Source organism: Nelumbo lutea, chromosome 1 (assembly GCF_056320005.1).
Source record: "Nelumbo lutea isolate HS-2025 chromosome 1, American lotus-T2T, whole genome shotgun sequence".
In the NCBI taxonomy this organism is placed as follows: Eukaryota; Viridiplantae; Streptophyta; class Magnoliopsida; order Proteales; family Nelumbonaceae; genus Nelumbo; species Nelumbo lutea.
Window position 1 is genome coordinate 160,294,400 of NC_142684.1, and position 18,103 is coordinate 160,312,502.

Genomic DNA, 18,103 nt, shown 5'->3' on the forward strand with positions numbered 1-18,103 from the left:
CAGGGGCATCCATGCAATTTCTCCTTTAAATTAATCTAGCAAGTATATAAAGAGACCAAGGGAGTGAGAGAGGGACGTTTTTCTCTTCTCTTCTCTTCTCTTCCTCTTTTCTTCCAACTTCTTCTTTCTCTTGAACAGCTCTTTCTCTCTTCTTCCTTCTTATTTTTTCTTGTCATACAAGTAGGAAATTCTTGGACTGGTTTTCTTCCAATAAAGAAGTAAAGAAGAAGTAGTTTGAGCAATTAAGATAATAAGCGGTGCATTGGTTGATATCCTCGGAAGGTTTCTTATATGTTTCAGCAACTGATTTACTAAGGAACTGGAAGGCAGTGGCAGATTCATCTGTTCATAAGACCATTAGCCACCATTGGACCTCACTGGATAGAGGATTTACTAAACTCAATTTTGATATTAGTAGCTTGTGAAATCCAGGACCTTTTGACATTGGAGGTAATATTTAGAGATGAAAGTGGTTCATTGGTTGAAGTTCTTGGAAGGTTTCTCATATGTTTCAGCAACTGATTTACCAAGGAACTGGAAAGGCAGTGGCAGATTCATCTGTTCATAAGACTATCATTAGTCACCATTGGATCTCACAGGATAGAGGATTTATTAAACTCAAATTTGATATTAGTAGCTTGTGAAATATAGGACCTTCTGGCATTGGAGGTATATTTAGAGATGAGGAGGGCAAGATCATTGCCCCATATTCTGGGCCAGCTTGGGAAGGAGATTCATTAGCAGAAGTAATGACTAGGGGTGGCCACGAGCCGAGCTTCTCACAAGCTATTCGAACTCAGCTCGTGAAAGTTCAGTTCAGCTTGGTTTAAACCGAGCTTCGAGTGGAGCTCGAGCCTGATATATAGGCTCATTTGCTAATCGAGCCGAGCTCGAGCCTAGTGAAGCTCGACTCGTGAGGCTCGCAAGCCCAAGGTTCAAAATATTGATACGCCCGATACGCCGGTATAAGTGTATCGAGCGAATCGATAATCATTTTGGTGTTTTTTTTTCACCAATTAGTTTAGGGGAGTCGGTTCAGGTCTTCGCCACACCCTGAACCAGTCAAACCACCGATACACCCACTGTAGGGGTGTATCAGTGGGGTGTCGAAACGATACGTATCGGCCGATAGGAGCCGATACGTGTCGATACTTTGACCTTGCGCGAGCCTAATATAATAAATAAATATTTTTTTATTATATACATACATACATATACATACACATTATAATTCTAAATTTTTTTAATGTAACAAAAAATATATATCTTTATATATATACTTTTATTTTTTAGAAAAAAAACTTGGCTTGCAGCCGAGCTCGAGCTCAAATCTCTAGCTCAAATCGAGCTCGAGCCTGACACAGTTTCAATGAGCCAAGCTTGAATAGCAAAGTAGCACAATCTTTGAGAGTAAGAGATAAAGTAAGGCTGGAGTGGAAACCACCAGAAGGCAATAAAGTAAAGCTGAATTTTGATGGATGCTCCTATGGAAATCCAGGCATCTCAAGAATAGGAGTATTAAGAAACTCTAACACAGGAGGATATTAGGTATGTTCTCAGGACCAATTGGCAACGGAAACTTGCTGAAAGCTGAACTATTGGCATTACTACAAGGGTTAAAGCTAGCCAAACAACTAGGATGCAGACATGTTGAAGTGGAAGGGGACTCAAAGGTAGTAATTTCATGGGCAACAAACATGGACGTTTAAACATGTGATTAGGGAAGTGGAGAAGATTGCAAAGGAGGTTGAGGCTGAATTTAAATGGGTCCGAAGAAGTGCAAATGGACTAGCTGATGGATTAGCAAAACAAGGGGCATTGAGACAGCAATTATTTTGGGCTACACTATAATGAGGGGTGAATAGAGTGATTAAAGGGGATCAACAGTCTCATCATCAAGTTGTATAAACTGCTTACAATCTGAATTTTAATAAAATACATATTTACTAATAAAAAAAAAAAAGCTTGAATAGCAAAGCATTCAGCTTGGCTCGGCTCGAATCCACCCCTAATAATGACTGCAATGGAAGGCATACAAAGGACGAGAACAATGAGCATCAGCAAGCTAATCGTCGAGGGAGACTCAAAATTGGTGATCAACTGGTTACAACACAAGGGGATGAAAATGTGGATGTATAATAATGATAGGAAGAAAGTCATGTGGATGTACAATAATGATAGGAAGAAAGTCAGTGTGCTCCACTCTCTTTACTTCTCTCTTCTTCTCTACTGCTGAAACCTTTCAGCTTCTTCTACTTTTCTTCACAAGGCATTCATCTGAAACAGTTATCAGCAATTTCTACTTGGTATCAAAGCAGGCCGAAGGTTTCTTGAGCTGCCTTATCATGCAGCCCTAGATTGGCCGACTGCATGGTGAAATGAGAGGCTGATCGAAGATCTCAGGTAAGCCCAGTTTTTGGATTTTTTGGTGGAGATTCCTATTTTTGTAGGACTCTTCAAGTATTTTGGTGATAAAAATACCCTTAAAATAAAAGAATGGAAGATGATAAAAATACCCTTAGTAGGGCAGCTACTTTAAGTAGCTGTACAGTCACAACTTAAAATAACATAAACTAATGGGCCTAAGGCCCAATAACTTCCTAGCTTAACAACTTAAAAATAAAAATAAAAGGCCAGGCCCAATAACTCAGAATCAGCCCAACTCAACATAAATTACTCATGAATCACAGTGAGTGGATCCAAGAAAGGTGACTGGTTAGATTGCTAGAATTAGGCCATGTTTGGGAGTGCTTATTTGGTCCAGGACCATGCCATTAAGCACTTATTGGTATTTGGAAAATAATCCCAAAATAAGTGCTTATTTTAAAAATAAGAGCTTATTTTTAAGCCCAAATTTCCAGCTTTTTTAAGTGCTTATACAATAAGCACTTATTCAATTTTTTTCTTCCAAAATTATCCCTAATTGAATTTTATAAAACTACTTCCGTAAAAGTGCTTTTACAGAAGTACTTCGTAAAAGTACTTTTATAAGCAAAAGTTCTTTTATAAAAGTGCTTTTTATAGAATTGCTTTCGTAAAAGTGCTTTCATAAAATCTGGTTATCAGCATTCATCCTTTCCTTTTGAGTTTATTAAAAATTAACTCTGGAAGATCTTTGGTGGGGGGAATCCACCCTGGAAGCCTCTTTCCCTAGGCTTTTTAACCTTACCCTCCACCAAGAAGCCACAATTTCTTCCTACCTTCCAAACCAAACTGCCAAGAACTCCTTAAACCTCCACCTCAGAAGACTCCTAAGGGACTCGGAGATTTCTGATTTAATAGCCCTAATTCAGACCCTCAAAAAGCCTACATCTCCCCCTCTTATTCTGACACCCGAATCTGGACCCTACACCCAAATGGTGAATTCTCTTCTAAGTCTATGTTCAGGGCTTTGATCGCTGATGATCAGCATTCCTCCTTTCCTTATAAGAAAATCTGGTGTAGCCACATCCCTTCAAGAATTTGCTTCTTTGTTTGGGAAGCTTGTCTCCAAAAAGTAAATATTTGTGATCTCCTACAAAAAAAACTTTTGGGAAGACGTTTCATATCTCCTCGCGTTTCTATTCTATGCTTCAGCGAAGGTGAATCTGCAGATCACATCCTTCTTCACTGCAGGTTCACCCAAAAGATATGGTCCCACTTCTTGAAAATGGCATGTTATAGCTAGGCATTTCCAAAACACATTATGGACACATTGCATCAATGGCAAGGAACAGGGTTAAGTAAAAGGGGTAAAGTATTTTGGCAATCAGTGCTACATGCAGTGTTGTGGGGTGTCTGGGATGAAAGAAACAATCGCCTCTTTGACAATAAAAGCAGAACCCTAGAGGAATTAATCTCAGATCTTACCTTTGCAACCTCTGGACGGTGAATTCAGATCTGTTCAAAGGACTTTCAGTCAATGATCTTTAATAGAGATGTTGACCCCTTTTTGTTTCTCCCTCATCCCCAGCAAATACCCTTGAGGCACCCTGTCCCCATCAGAGGAGTGATGACCCTTCGACGGTAGTGCCTTAGGTAACCCTGGATTAGCTGGTATTGGAGGTACAGTAAGGGACAAAAGGGGCAATATATGCTGGACTTTTAGTGGTCCAATTGGCTTGGCTGACTCCACAAAGGTTGAAGTGATGGCTGCTCTCACCGGAATCAGGATAATAAAAAATTTGGGAATTCAGAATTTGATCAGTGCAGGTGATTCAGCAAATAAGATAAAATGGTTAAGAGACAAAGAGGGGGGCCCTTGCAGACTGAATCATTTTCTGACAGAGGCTTGGGATTCTTTGGACTGTTTAAATGTTAATTTAGTTTGGATTCCTAGGGAACACAATCATACTGCTACTGCAGATGGCCTAGCTAAATTTGGTGTGTATTTGCAGCATTTGTATAGCGACAAGCTTCCTCCTTTGTAACTTGTAGGGGTTCTTCCCCTGCTTTGCATATCTTCCCATGTTCCCTCTCCTTAATGAATTCTGGTTAAATTTTCTCAAAAAATAAAAATAAAAGTACTTCCATAAAAGTGCTTTTGTAAAATTACTTTCACAAAAGTGCTTTCATAAAAGTACTTTTATAAATGTGCTTTTGTAAAAGTACTTTCATAAATGTGCTTTCACAAAAGTGCTTTCATAAAAGAGCTTTTACAAAAGTGCTTTCATAAAAGTAATTTCGTAAAAGTACTTTATAAAAGTGCTTTCATAAAATTTGAAAGAAAATGGACAAACCGGCAAAATAGTCACAAATGCTTATTTAAGTGCTTATTGGAGAAAAAGGCTACTAAACGCCCAATATGAAATAAGTGCTTATTTTTTAAAATAAGCACTTGAAAAAGTTGGGTGCCAAATGCAAACAAGTGCTTATTCAAATAAGCACTTATTTTTAACATAAGCACTCCCAAAAAAGGCCTTAGTGATCAGATGAGGTTTTGTTCCAAGTTTCTGATAGCATATTTATATAGCTATAAACATTGCCTTTCATCACCCTACTTCAAATGGCAAGTTTTAGCCGAATAGCCATCAACCACAAGGCAAAAGGATACATCTGGTTGCCCTTATTTATTGCTATGAGTTTAAGAAAACTCACGGGCCATTATCTTCAAAGGGAAAAAGCAATATACAGTTCGACATAGAACTGGCATATACATAGCAGCTCAACATGTACCCAGAATATCCCTGATCAGACAAATAGTCCAGATTTACCACATTAAATCTCCATTAGACAAGCTCCAATCATTGCAGGTTTTCAGTACAGAATACCATTACCCATACTTGTAAAAAGTATCCAATGGCACTGGCTTCCCTCTCTGCTTTAACTCTTCAATAGGAAAAAATCAAAAAGCAACTTCCTCCTCATTGTCCAAGACAATATCAACTGTGCCAAAACATGGGTTTGGTCTCAATTATTCCATTAAATGTGCTAAAAATGGAAAAAGGGACATGCATCTACAAGCAAGGCCCCTCCATTGAACTTACATTCCCTAACAAGATTTAATCCAAAAAGACTAATTAAATAAGTAGCTTATGCAGGGACAGAAGCAGGGAAAATCAATGGAAGAATAAATCAAGACTTTTGATTGGTAAGAAATAATCAATATTCTTCATATTCTTAAACTTTGATATATTTGAGTCATTTTAAAAGGTCAATTAGTGTAGTCATTACATCATTTCTTTCATTCTATTTTTCAAGGGTCAAAACTTGTAAGATTTACATGATTTAGGTGACATTAGATAAACAATTGAGTTATCTACCTGTAAAGACCAAGATCTTGTAAATGAGGGTCTTATGGTCATTTTAGTGAAAGGATGTCAGTTTGTAAGGGGATTGTGGGCCAATACTTGCCCAATGAATAGGGTGGTTTGGTGAACATAAAGAAGCCTTTTGAGTTGTCACCAAAGCTTCCAAAAGAAAATTCTGGGTCACCTAGATCTCATTGCTAGACAACTAGTCTAGCAAACCTGTTTGTCCATTATATATCCATCCTCCCAAAAGGAACACTACGTATGTAGGGTACACAGGTTGGTTTTAAATTGACCCAGACAAGTTAAATCATCCATGTGCATCACATGTGCCCTCTCCACTAATTTATATACAACATGCAATTCGGAGAACTGCAAACAAGGGAGAGAAGATTTAGAAGACCACTTTTTGATTGGGAGGTTGGGGAATGCATGGAGCTTTTGGCAAAATTACAGTCAGTGGAAATCCAGGTAGAGAGAGCTGATTTCAGATGGTGGAAAGAAAGGAAGAAATGGTCTTTTTTCAGTTAGATCTTTTTATAATGCTTTGGTAAGAAACCAGGTAGAGTAATCAGATGTGAAAGGGATCTGGGGAAATCCAATTTCCCCTAGGGTGGAGGCATTTGCTTGGTTGGTGGCATTGAACAGCATTCTTACTCAAGAGTCAAGATTAGACCTGTTCATGGGCTGGGCTCAGGCTTAGATTTTGCCATAATTTGAACGGGCCTGACCCAAAGACCGAGACTGAAATAGTGTATAATATTCATGAGCCGAGCCTGAAGCCCAGCTAACGAACAGGTATACTCAAGAGTCAAGATCATATCAAAAATAGAGGAATTCATTCAATAGGGAGATGCTACCTTTGTTTAGTGTGATGCACTTATTCTTTGGTTGCCAATATTCGAAGTATGTATGAGGTTACTACTTCAGCCTTTTCAATCTTGACATGTGGAATCCAAAATCACCAAACGAGATACTTGGTAGCTGGCCTATTTTGAGGGGAAATAGGAAGATAAAGATAGTTTGGAGTTGCATTCCTTTTGCTATTTTCTGGGAAATTTGGAAGGAAAGAAATAGAAGAATCTTTGACGGCCAACCAAAGTGCAGAGACGGGAAAAGATTTGAGATTGGGCTTTGATTCTACCAGAGTTAGAAAATGTTTCAAAGGAAGACTTAGAAAATAATTTCTGGGATGTTATAGAATTTGATCATGGAATCTTTGCTTTGTAATTTTTGTTTTGCATTTGCTTGGTGCCTTATCTTGGTGATCTCTCATCGCCCCATGGATGCACTTTGTTTCCTTATTAATAAAATTTTCTCTTTTATTTATTACCAAAAAAAGGGAAAGAATAAAGAGTAGCTCACCTGTTATATAACCAGGATCAAGTTCTGTTATTGCAGAAAGACCACTATCAGGACGTGATTTGCATTCAGGGTGATCTGTTTGGTTGTAAGGGTCTAGCAACATGCACTTAAGCCAACAATTCACTGCAGATAAAAGCTGCAGGTAACATGAAATACCTAAGATCATCCATATCATCGGCACCTGTGTTTATCATCAAATAACATAAACTTGATACAGGAGGAGACTGAACATAACTATTGCCTTGAAGATACAACATAATAAACATCCTTTAATGAAGCCTAGACATGTAGCATGAACCATAAAACCGATCCAGATGCACATAAAACTCCCTATTCACAGAAACAATTACTAGAAAGTAGCATAAGCCCAATACCATTGTTCACACATCCGAATTGTTGGAGAAATGCCAAATTCAATGATAAAGCATTACACTAGTTTGGATACTTGTTCACAGGAAAGGAAACATGTGGATTTTGCAATACAACCATACAACTCGAAATAGAATAGATGTCCAACAATAATAGATCCAACGGAAGGCAATAAGACCCTGCACCACAACCAATTAATCTTTTTCTCCAAATCTGATCTTAGCAACTTTGGGAAATTAGACTAGGCTTATTTGTTTGTGACAGATAATTAAATTGAATAGCAAAATAAAAGTATAAACATATAGCCTACAAACAGTAATGTGAAAGAAAATAACTATCATGGGAGGAATGCTCAGCATAGAAATCATCTCTCTCCACACCTCCTCTATCTAAACAATCAGCCAATGAGTTGGCTGACCTCCAGATCCACCTGAACAAGATGTTCACCATTAAACCAGTTGATGGTAATTTCCCAAAGTTGATGGTAACCTTGAATCTCTTCTAAACCAGTTGATGGTAACCTTTATGATATAACATCCATAGAAGCAGGGTCCCACAGAATCTCTTCTAAACCAGTTGATGGTAACCTTGAATCACCCTTCACTATAATTTGCTCCTGTCCAGCCAATATAATCAACCTAATCCCTTGATTTTTCTTTTTTTTTTTTTGATGGGTAACTGAAAATCTTTATTATTTTGTATGAAAAGAATGGCATGTACAAGATGGCTAGCACCCCATGGATTAGGCTTGAAGCTCAACCCTTTCTAATCAGCAACAACTCCACCTAAACCCTTATACTCTTTATATTACAATGAATGGCTGTATCCCATTGGCATCCTGTTTTGTTAAAGTGTTCACTAGACAATTAACAATTCCTGGTTCCCATCTGAACTCAGCCTCTACCTCCCTTGCAAACCATTTTATTTCCCTTGATGACTGGCTGCTATTCTTCATCCATTGTACCACCACCATTGAATCTCCCTCTACCTCAATCTTTTTGAAGTTTAAGTTTTTTACCACCCTTAGTCCTTGTAGCAATGCCATCAGCACTGCCTTTAGTGAATTACTGAAGCCTATTTGCCCAGAGTATAAAATGATTCCTAATACCAAAACACAAGAATATAATGATTCCTTGATCCAATTGGCTCCAAATAAGCCAAAAGAATTTCTCTATCCTCAGACATGAAAGATTCCCTCTCTCTAGAATCCAGATAGCCTGGAGCCCAAGGAGCAGACATCAAGGTTAAGATTCTCTTAGGCAACCAGCTCTAAAAGGGGGATTCGCCTGAAAATAGGAGAGCTCTCTGTGTGTGCCCATTCGTTAAAACTTTATCATGAAAGGTCATATATCTAAGTTCTTACTCATGTAGACCCAGTGGGCCACTCTAATTGTGACAATATGATCAACACTTTAGGCAGGCAACTGTTGTGAAGAAACTCTATTGTCCATACGTTCCCAAATAGTCCATGTGATAGCCACCATGGAATCTCTCGGCATAATTTTTCCCTTTTTGAAGGAGGAAAACCTGATCCAAAGAGGCAATTGAACTCATATTTGGTAGTGTAATCAGGAAATGCTTTTTTTATTGGAAAGTTAAAAGTAACTTGTATCAAGTATAGAAGATAATCTGAAAAAGCAAATACACCCTGTTAAAAACTGTTAATTCTTTAAATATAGTACCGCAGGGGTACTATTGTACTTTCTCCTTTTATTTTTTTATATTCTGTCGCCCTAGTATAAATACCAATAGCTGGCGCCGCCAGCAATGCTTTTTGCTCTCAAATCCCTCTTCTTTCTTCTTCTCTCTCTTTTCTCTCTTCCTCTCTTCTTCTCTCCTCCGTAACATGGTATCAGAGTGGGACTATCAGATCTGAAAGGAGAGATCGAGTGAACTATTTCCTTCGCGCCAGGTTTCCAGATCTGCCATCCTCATCTACTGTTCGGGTGACTGAAGATCCAGTTTTCTCACGCACTTAAGTAATCTCTCTCCTACTCTTTTTTTCTGGTCGTGCACCAGAGCAGAACCTGTACTAGGTCTGCTGGTTGGATATGAGGTGATCAGCACCTCTTTCTTTCCTTTTTTGTGGGGTCAACTGATCCCTGTAAAAAAAAAAAAAAAAACTGTAGGTCTGTGAAGACCTTTTTGTGTGCTGCGATAGCAGCTTTTATGGTGAACCTGAAGGTCAGAGAGTGACCTGTACATGCTTTAACAGCATCTCTATTTGATGCATAGGTCACGAGGTGACCTGTATGCACTGCGTCAGAAACCAGTTTTGATTCTGTAGGTCAGGGGATGGCCTGCTAGTGCTGTAACAGCACCTGTGTTTAGCAAAAAAAAGGGGTTCTTTTCTCCCTTGGTGTTAGACTTTTTTTTAAAGGCATTGTACCCACTTTAAGAGCCTTTTTTAATCTGTAACCATGAGCGGTGAAGATTCTGCTACATCTGATGTTTCCTCAATGCAGAATGGAATGAGTGGGGGTGTGGACCTATCTTTCCCCATGGCAGTTATTCCCCTCGATGGCTTAAATTATTTAGAGTGGTCAAGAGGGATCAAGTTATACATTACTACAAAGGGAAAGATAAGATATATAAATGGGAGAATCAAAGAACCCAATTCTGGGAGTGCTGAATATGTCAGATGGAACCAAGAAAACAGCATGGTCATGTCCTGGCTTTTAGTGTCTATGCAACCTCAAATAAGAAGGAATTTTATGTGGGCTGAAACGGAAAATGAGATCTAAGAACAAGAAAAATCAACCTATTCTGAGTTGCGTCACTATGCAAAAATTTACCGGTTACAAGCAGAATCGTCCACTTGTAAATAGGGGGAGAGGTGCCTTTCTCTGTACTATTCAGACTTGAACTCTGTCTGGAAGGAGTTAGATCATTATCAGAGTGTGGACTAGAAGTGTGATGAAGATGCAAAATTGTACAAGAAACTTGTTTCCCAGCAAAGAGTGTTTGATTTCCTTCCTGGCTTGAATCCTGCATATGAATCTATCAGAGTCCAGATCCTAGGTAGCAAGGATCTTCCATCTGTCTAGGAAGTTTATGCTCTAGTACAATCAGAAAGAAGTAGAAGGTATTTGATGAACAATTCAGGAGGGGATGCAGTTGTGTTGGCAGCAAAAGGGAGTGTTACTACAAGTGGTGGAAATACCTTTAAGAAGGGGGGCTTTCACAAAAGGGTGGATGACAAAGACAAACTATGGTGTACTCATTGCTAGAAACCCCGACACACCTGAGATACATGATGGGATCTTCATGGGAAGCCAAAATGGGCTCAAGATTTGAGTGAGAAGCAAGGTTCAAATCTGAATAAAAAGTCAGGACAGCAAGGTACAAGAAAGCACACTATGGCAAGCATGGCTACTCTAGAGGATCAATTTCCCATTACTACTATGACTTAGACACATGTCTCTAGGTCTGACCCAAGGGAGGATATTATTAATTCCTTCTGTGACCATTTAGAGATCTATGGTAGAGCAATTCGTTAGATGGATGCTCCTCCCTCAACTTCATTTGCATCTACATTAGGTAACTCTGCCACAGCTTTCCATATAGCATCCCATTCCCCTGACACTCTTTGGATCATTGATTATGGAGCGTCTAAACACATGACTGGTAAGTCCTCTTACTTTCAAACCTATCACCTCCTTTCTAGAAGAGACACGATGAGACTAGCTGATGGATCATACTCTACCTAATGTTTTACTTGTCCCGAAATTTCCCATTAATTTGTTCTCTGTTAGTAATATTACTAATTCCTTAAATCGGTGACATTTTTCCCTTCTGACCTTAGAGAAGACTATTGGTAGAGGGCGTATGATGGATGGGCTCTACATGCTGGAGAATAAGGTTGGTCTTACAGTCATAGAGTCTAAGAGTCAGTCTTGCAAGAGTCAGGTCTATTTATAGCATAGTCTTCTTGGTCATTTATCTTTTGAGTCTTTAAAAATGGTATTTCCAGAGTTGTTTAAGTTGGTGTCGTGTCAGAATTCACTTGTCAAACTTGTCAATTGAGTAAGCAATGTAGAACTCATTTTCTTCAAAGAATAATAAATCTGAATTTCCTTTCCACATTGTTCATTCTGATGTTTGGGGCCCTGTTACTTTACCATCTAAGAGTGGCTACAAGTACCCAAAATTATTCAAGATTTTCAGTAGATGGTCTTCACCCAATTTCAAACTGAAATCCAAATTTTTCAATCGGATAATGCCAAAGAATATTTTCATGGTAATCTCCTGGAGTTTTTTGCTTCACGTGGTTCACTTCATCATAACTCTTGTGCCTGAAAACCACAACAAAATGGTATTGCTGAAAGAAAGAAACAACACCTCCTTGAAGTGGCCCAGGGGTTACTAATTCATATGAATGTCCTAAAACATCTTTGGCTTGAGGTTGTCCTTTGTGCTACTTACCTCATCAACCGTATGCCCTCTCGTTGGTTAGAGTGCAAAGCCCCACATCAGGTTCTTTTTCGTAAGGCTCCCCTTCTTTCTATTCCTCCTCGTGTGTTTGTTTATTGTTGCTTTGTTCATAATCTGTCACCAACTCATGGAAAATTGGATCCTTGTGCTATTCCTTGCATATTCCTGGGTTACTCCCTCACTCAGAAGGGATACCAGTGCTTTGATCCTATCTCTCGGAGGCTTTATGTTTCTATGGATGTCTCCTTTTTTGAAAGTGAGCCTTTATTCCCTGTTTCTCCTCAAAGGGAGTATAGGAATGAGGAGAAACTGGTTCAGCTCCCTCCTCTTCCTATTCCTCCTCCCTTTCATGTCTTCTTTTGTCATCACAAAGGCCAACCATGTTCAAGAGTTGTGGAGCACCTAAAAGCTATACCACCAATGCCATCAAACTCTCCAGGGGCGGATCATACCCAATTAGGTACCTTGGTTCCTTTTGATGTTTCTAACCCTATTACTATTGATACTTCTATTGCTAATGACCTTGACCTTCCTATTGCTCACTGGAAAGCTGTTAGATCTTGCACCACTAAACACCCCATTTCCCACTTTGTTTCCTATGAAAACATTTCACCCTCCTTTCAAGCCTTTCTCTATTTCATTGACAGTGTTCCTATCCCTAAGAATGTGGCAGAAGCTCTTTCGATGCCTGAATGGACAGATGCTATGAAGGAAGAAATTACTGCTTTACATAAAAATGGTACATGGGAACTAGTAGATCTTCCTGAAGGGAAAGATCCAGTTGGGTGTAAATGGGTTTTTACAGTAAAACATCAGGTTGATGGCATGGTGGAGCGATATAAAGCTCGTTTAGTGGCAAAGGGGTTCACACAAGTGTATGGAGTAGATTATGTAAAAACTTTTGCACCGGTTACTAAGATGAACTCTATTAGGATTCTTTTCTCTCTAGCTGTTGATCTTGACTGTGATCTTCATCAACTTGACATCGACAATGCCTTTCTAAATGGTGACCTTGAAGAGGAAGTATACATGATACAACCCCCTGGGTTCCGGGCTCAAGGTAGTGAACAGAAAGTGTGTAGGTTAAAGAAATCATTATATGGGCTGAAACAATCACCGAGAGACGAGTCAACAGGTTCCATGTAGCAGTTCAGCAAAGAGGATACAAGCAATGTCAATCTAATCACACATTGTTTGTAAAAAGAGGGGAAGGAAAAATTGCAGCACTATTAGTATATGTTGATGATATAGTTATTATTGGTGATTGGAATGATGAAATTCAAAAATTGAAGATTTTTCTTGCTACCCAGTTTGAAGTAAAGATCTAGGTCTTCTACGGTACTTCCTTGGGATTGAAGTGGCCCTCTCACAAAAGGGTATCTTCATTTCCCAAAGAAAGTATGTCCTAGATCTACTCCAAGATACAGGAAAATTAGGAGTGAAACCAGTTGATTCCCCTATTGATCCTAACCACAAATTAGGTGATTGTCAAGGTGAACCCATCAAGGATGTGAAACAGTTTCAGAGGCTTGTAGGAAGATTGTTATACCTTTCTATGACTCAACCAAACATTGCTTATGCAGTGAATGTTCTTAGCCAGTTCATTCATGCCCCTAAGACTACCCACCTTGAAGCAGCAGAAAGAGTTCTCAGATATCTTAAGAAGTTCCCAGGTGCAGGCTTGTTGTTTCAAAAGCATGGGCATTTGAAAATTGAAGTGTATACTGATGCAGGTTGGGTAGGATCCCTAAATGATACAAAGTCAACTAGCGGCTATTGTACCTTTGTAGGAGGGAATCTAGTTACCTGGAGGAGTAAAAAGCAGAATGTGGCAGCTAGATCTAGTGTTGAAGCTGAATATCGGGCTATGTCTCATGGAGTGGATGAAATTATGTGGCTAAAAAATTTGTTGAGTGAATTGGGCTTTCCAGTTGACGGACCTAAGAGCCTATTCTGTGATAATAAAACAGCCATAAACATTGTTGCTAATCCAGTACTACATGATAGAACTAAACACATTGAAGTCGACAAACACTTTATCAGAGAAAAGGTCGTCACAGGGGAAGTGTGTACTCCTTATGTTAGCTTTGAAGATCAACTTGCAGACATATTTACAAAAGGGTTACATCACTCAAGGCATCATGATTTATAAGACAAGTTGGGCATGATTGACATCTATGTCCCAACTTGAGGAGGATTATTAAAAACCGTTAATTCTTTAAGTATAGTACCACAGGGGTACAATTGTACTTTCTCCTTTTATTTTTTATATTTTGTCGCCCAAGTATAAATACCAATAGCTGGCACCACCAGCAATACTTCTTGCACTCAAATCCCTCTTCTTTCTTCTTTTCTCTCTTCCTCTCTTCTTCTCTCCTACGTAGCACACCCCATTGGGGGACAAAACATTTCTATACATACATGCATATCTCCCCGATCATTCATTAGAAAGTATTGTATGTACATGACTTCAAAAAACCAAAGAACTAAACAAGATGATTTGACTCCAATTGTTACTAAAATCTTGCCATTTAAGACCTACAAATTACTTACAAAGGCACACCCATCTAATCAGATCCCTTTCCACCTGCCCAATTACAGCCTCAATGTTGGATTCCTTTTGATCAAAGATGTGTCTATTTCTCTTTGTCGATAAATTAGGAAAGTTAGGATTTGATTGTTATAGATTTGAATAAATTTAGGAAAGTCATATCCTAGGATTAAGGGAAAGAATTAGTCAATCCCTGATTGTGAGAGATTCTAGGGTTAGCCTTTCCTATCTTTTCTTATTTAAGTTGTATCCTCAATGTGTTTTAGAATGGAACAAAGAAAATATTTTCTCCTTTCTCTCCCTCTATATTTCGCTACATGGTATCAGAGCCTTAGGGTTCGATCATGAATTTTAAGGCAGCCATGGTTGGCTCCGGTTCAGCCTCTTCGGATGCTACCAGCGGTGTGACGTCTTCAGAGGGAGGTGTTCAGCCAACGGTTGTTTCTCTTTCTGAGAAAATCTCTTCAAATTACCATTCACAAATTGAATGGCAAAAATTATCTTGAGTGGTCTCAGTCCATGCGGTTGGTGATCGACGGCAAAGGGAAACTCGGCTATTTGAACAGTGAAGTGAAACCGCCAACCACTGATGATCCAAAGTACAGGCAGTGGCGTTCCGAAAATTCGAGGGTTACCGCCTGGTTGATCAACTCTATGGATCCGATGGTTGGAAAACCATTCATGTTCCTGCCGACGGCTGGCGATGTGTGGGAAGCAGTTAGGGAAACCTATTCGGATTTGGACAATCATTCACAATTGTTCGAATTGAATACCCGAATGTGGAAGATGCAGCAAGGTGAACGTGAAGTAACAGCTTATTATAATGAGATTATGGTTGTTTGGCAGGAGTTGGATTTATTTGAAGAAGAAGAATGGAAAAGTCCAAGTAACAGTGCTCGGTACAAAAAGAAGATAGAAAGAGGTCGGGTATTTGTTTTCTTGGCTAGTTTGAATAAATAACTCGATGAGGTTTGGGGACATATCTTAGGGTGAAAGCCCTTGTCGACTATGAGAGAAGTTTTTTCGGAAGTGCGTAGAGAAGAAGCACGGCGGCAAGTGATGTTGAAGAATGTTAGTGAAATAAAAATAAAGAATGAGGGATCTGCTCTTGTGGCCGGAGGTGCAGACTTAGAAGGAGATAGACGAGAGGAAAGCAGAGGCCTTGGTGTGACCACTGTAGAAAGTCGTGGCATACTCGGGAAACCTGCTAGAAGCTGCACGAGAAACTGGCGGGTTGGAAGAAAAAAACAGGCAGTGACAACAAGTCAAAGGGAGATGTCCGCGCGTTTCAAGTGAGCAATTCGGATCCAGGGCAGCAATCATCCTCAGAGTCTCTTCCTTTCACAAAGGAACAAATAGAGCAATTATATAAAATGTTTCAATCTCAATCTTTAGGAAATTCTAACCCATCCTGTTCTCTAGCTCAGTCAAGTAATTTTTTCACTGTAGCCATTGCTTGTACCAAGTCTAATGGCTCCTGGATGTTAGATTCAGGTGCCACTAATCATATGACCGGCACTTCACAATTCTTTTCTTCATATACACCTTGTGCAGGGAATCAAAAGGTTAAAATTGCAGATGGTTCCTTTGCTACTATTGCTGGGAAAGGAATAGTGTCTATTTCTCCTTCTTTAAACCTTAAAGATGTTCTGCATGTTCCTAACCTATCATACAATCTATTGTTTGTCAGTAAACTAACCCTTGATCATAATTGTCGAGTTAATTTTTGGTCTTCTCGTTGTGAATTTCAGGATTTAACCTTGGGGGAGATGATTGGGGGTGCTAAACAGGATGGTGGCCTCTACCTCTTTAATAAAGGATCAACCTTTGGAAGGGAAGACTGACAGACTTGTTTCAATTCTATTTCTGTTTCTAGTGACAATGAAATTTTGTTATGGCATTATCGATTAGGACATCCTAGCTTCCAATATTTAAAGCATTTATTTCTCAAGTTATTCATGAATAAAAATCATTTAGTTTTCTAGTGTGAATCTTGAGAATTAGCAAAACATCATCAAGTTAGCAAGTTGGGCATGATAGATATCTTTGCACCAACTTGAGGGGGAGTGTCGGAAAATTAGGAAAGTTAGGATTTGATTGTTAGAGATTTGAATAAATTTAGGAAAGTCATATCCTAGGATTAAGGGAAAGAATTAGTCAATCCCTGATTGTGAGAGTTTCTAGGGTTAGCCTTTCCTATCTTTTCTTATTTAAGTTGTATGCTCAATGTGCTTTAGAATGGAACAAAGAAAATATTTTCTCCTTTCTCTCCCTCTATATTTCGCTACACTCTCCAACCAAACATTCCAATAAACGAACAGAGGAACAAGAGCCCAAATAACCTACCCCTTTTGCGGAAGCCTTGAGATTGCCAAGATGCCACCAACTGGTGAAGGTGCACTAGAGGTACCTGGTACCCAAGGCTTACCATTGATTCTGCTGAACTTCCACAACAGCAAAGGTTTTCAATCTACAACACTCTCACCCAGAGAAAGGGGTGAGCAATTGGGGATTCGGTTTGGGTTGAGCTTAAACCCAAACCATCTAACTCACCAACCTGTTAATGACCAATTTAAATAAAATTAAATGGGTTGGTTCAATCCGAACCCATCTTGACCCAACACAACCCAACCCGCCCAACACATTAACAATGGTATCCACCCTCAATATTTCTTCTCGTGAATCCACCATTATACCCCTTGTTTTTTCCTCTTTTTTTATTAGATTAGATGGCATGCCTATTGCATGTTTGGATTGGATTGTCAAGCCCTCTGTCTGTCAACTGTATAATCAAGTGTATATCATATAGACAAATGTTTTCCTCTTCAGATCATAAGAGGGATAAGTCCTTCTTGTGACTAATGTAGCTGGAAGAAAAAACTACACAGTTCCTCTTTTTCTCCTCTCTCTCTCCACCATTGCAAGGAAAGGTTTCTTGCAAAAGGGTTTTCTAATAGTCAAAAAACTTGCATAGAATCAAAGGCACCTTACCAAAAAAAGAAAACAATTGACACTAATAATGGAAGAAGATATTCTTTGAAGATAAATAAAAAATAAAATACTACTAATACTACTAAAAAAGAGTACAACCTCAGGTATGATAAATCACCCCAATAAAAGATAAACATGCATAAATCAATCAAAGACCCAACCACCCAAAACAGCCCCACCCTGCCCATCAAATCCAAAAACAACTACCCCAAAACAGTACCCCTTACAGTCCAGACCCCAGCTCATCAATCACGAAGACCATAGTTCACCCACCCATCCAGCATAAATCTTTCCATCACCCAAACCCCCTGTTCTCCCCTAACTTTAGGTAAAAACTTTACCCTTCAAATTGACACCACTACTGAACTTAACCAACTCATCAACCTCACCTCTCTCCATCTCCAAAAAAAAGTTTTCCTAGCAAAATCCTCTCCACGCAAAAAGGTCCCATGATTTTGCTGACTCAAATCTCTCTTTCTACCACTTCTTCCAACTCTAACTTCTATACCGATCTCATTTTATCAAGGATTTGATCATCATGGATCTCTTGCCCCCTCTGAACCTCCCTCCTCTTTGCCCAACTCCCTACTTTCAGGAATTAAAGCTGTGTTTGGTTTGAAGGAAAAAGTATGGAAAGGAAGGGAAAGGTAGGGAAACTCCTACA

At 39.1% G+C, this 18,103-nt stretch overlaps 1 protein-coding gene across 32 annotated transcripts in view; it reads right to left on the reverse strand.

Annotated features, from left to right (window-relative positions):
- The window catches only part of PSAT1 (phospholipid sterol acyl transferase 1), a 123,296-nt gene that overhangs the window by 102,280 nt on the left and 2,913 nt on the right, over positions 1-18,103 (reverse strand). For 24 of the 32 annotated variants that reach the window (XM_088959270.1, XM_088959294.1, XM_088959300.1 and 21 more), the window contains exon 2: positions 7,095-7,275. In XM_088959270.1, the coding sequence (XP_088815396.1) occupies positions 7,095-7,275 (181 nt within the window). The remainder of the gene's footprint in view (positions 1-7,094; positions 7,276-18,103) is intronic. The other 8 variants (XM_088959387.1, XM_088959370.1, XM_088959390.1 and 5 more) reach the window with 1 other exon arrangement.